Source organism: Ailuropoda melanoleuca, chromosome 10 (genome assembly GCF_002007445.2).
Source record: "Ailuropoda melanoleuca isolate Jingjing chromosome 10, ASM200744v2, whole genome shotgun sequence".
Lineage (NCBI taxonomy): Eukaryota > Metazoa > Chordata > Mammalia > Carnivora > Ursidae > Ailuropoda > Ailuropoda melanoleuca.
The window spans coordinates 17,100,209-17,102,000 of NC_048227.1; the positions used below are offsets into that span (position 1 = coordinate 17,100,209).

The 1,792-nt window shown below is 67.8% G+C and overlaps 1 protein-coding gene across 1 annotated transcript in view; it reads right to left on the bottom strand.

The window, feature by feature from the left end:
• Positions 1-712: 712 nt before the first annotated feature.
• SBK1 (SH3 domain binding kinase 1) overlaps positions 713-1,792 on the bottom strand; it is a 48,099-nt gene continuing 47,019 nt past the window's right edge. Inside the window, exon 5 of the mRNA XM_034669558.1 lies at positions 713-864. Within this exon, the coding sequence (XP_034525449.1) occupies positions 713-864 (152 nt within the window). The remainder of the gene's footprint in view (positions 865-1,792) is intronic.

Consider the following 1,792-nt stretch of genomic DNA (forward strand, 5'->3'; position numbering starts at 1 on the left):
TGTGGCCCTTGGTGGGAGGAGGGTTTGCTACTTACCTGGCGCGTGGAGGGCCCCAGGGCCCCCAGCAGAGGTGGGCCTCCAGAGGGGCGGGCACCCCGAGAGGGGCGGGGCCAGGCCCTGGGGCAACCGCACGCTGTTTGTAAACTGGACCCAGGCAGGGCAGGGGGACCTATAGCCCTTTTGCGCGGTGGGAGTGAGGGATGAGCGGAGAGGTGGGGGCTCCAGGCCAGAGGGAGGTTGGGCCCTCTCTGGTCAGCTGGAGTCCTTAGAGAGCCCCCTCAAACGGCCTAGAAGCCCGGTAGGACCCCGGCAGGTGTGAGCCGGGGTGGCGGACGGGACCCTGCCAGGCAGAAGGAGCGGCCTCACCCATGTCGAGGTTATTGCGGGGTCCCGGGCCTCCACAGCGAGGGCAGGGGTCACGAGGGAACACTGGGGGAGGTTGGGTTCCTGTTTTGCCGCCTGGGGGCCTGAGCCAACCTGCGGGTGCCTCCGGGCCAGATTCCCTGAGGGGCGCGTGGTGAAGCACGGGCCTGGACACCCGCTGGCAGCGGCCTGGGGAGGATCCTGGGCCCGGGCGGAGTTTTGGAGGCGTCCGGATGCCATCGCTGAACACACAAGACTACACGCAAACGTGGCCACTCGACTCACACTCACGCCGCACACACACCTGTTCACACACTCGGCCCCCTGGAGTCTCCATGGACCCCCACCCTCATTCCCACAGCGGCACACTCCAGTACCAGGAATCAGGCAGACGCGGGGATGGGGGCAGCCCCAGGCTGACGTGCCGGTCCCCAGCAGAAGCCCAGGGAAATTCCTGGCACAGATCACCTCGCCGCCGGCCAGACGCCCAGGCCACCGTGTCTGGGCCAGGAGAGCGAGGATTGAGAGGCTCTGAGGTTCGTGGGCATGGGGAAGGTGCGGCCAGCAGGGGGCGCTGGGCCGGCCCTGGGCTCGGCACTCCCTCCCGTCGCCCTGGGGCTGCGGGGGCCGCCCTGGCAGCTCTTCCCTCGGCGAGTTTGCAGGACAATTCCTGGGGAGGAAGAGCTCCGCCTCTCAGGGTCTGTGCGGCTCAGGGCAAGTTGCCCTCCTTCGGGGCTCAGTGTCCTCATCTCGGGGGAATGGGTTGTAGGGGGTCACTAGATTCTTCGGGCCTGTGCCTGCACACACGCACACGCGCGCACACACACACACAAACGCACGCACTCATACACTTTTGTCACATCCAGACATTTGCTACATTTTGCAGAGGGCTTGGCCTCTCCCCTATAGCCTACCAGGAAAGGGGCAGGGCGCAGCTGAGCACACCTGCCCTCAGCTCATCGCCCTCCCCCCAGCCAGCGTCCGAGGGCCCTAAGTAGCCCCTTCTCTGCCCCACTTCCAATCCCTTCTGTGCCCGAGTGAGTGTGGGGGGCGCAGAGTGGGGCGGCCAGGAGGGAGGACCAGGGGTGGGACTGCGGGATGATCTGCCAGGGGGTGCAAAGGGCTAGGAGCAACTAGTCAGGGTTCCAGGGTTCGGGGAGGTGAGTGTGTTTTGGGGGGGGGGGAGTCTGCCCGCAAGCTCCCTTGCTCCCGGTGTCAGGGGAGGCCTCTGAATCCTCGGGTCTGCGGGGCTCGGCTCCCGTGGGCCAAGCCCCCGCCCCACAGGCGGGGCAAGAGGTCTTTTGGTGGCTATCTTGGCAGCCCGCCGCGGACCTGGCGCCCGGGCCCGCCGCCCCGCTCAGCCTAGCGCTACTCCCTCCCGCCGCCGCGGGGGGCCCGTAGGATTCCGCGCGGACCCCGGGCGGCTTCT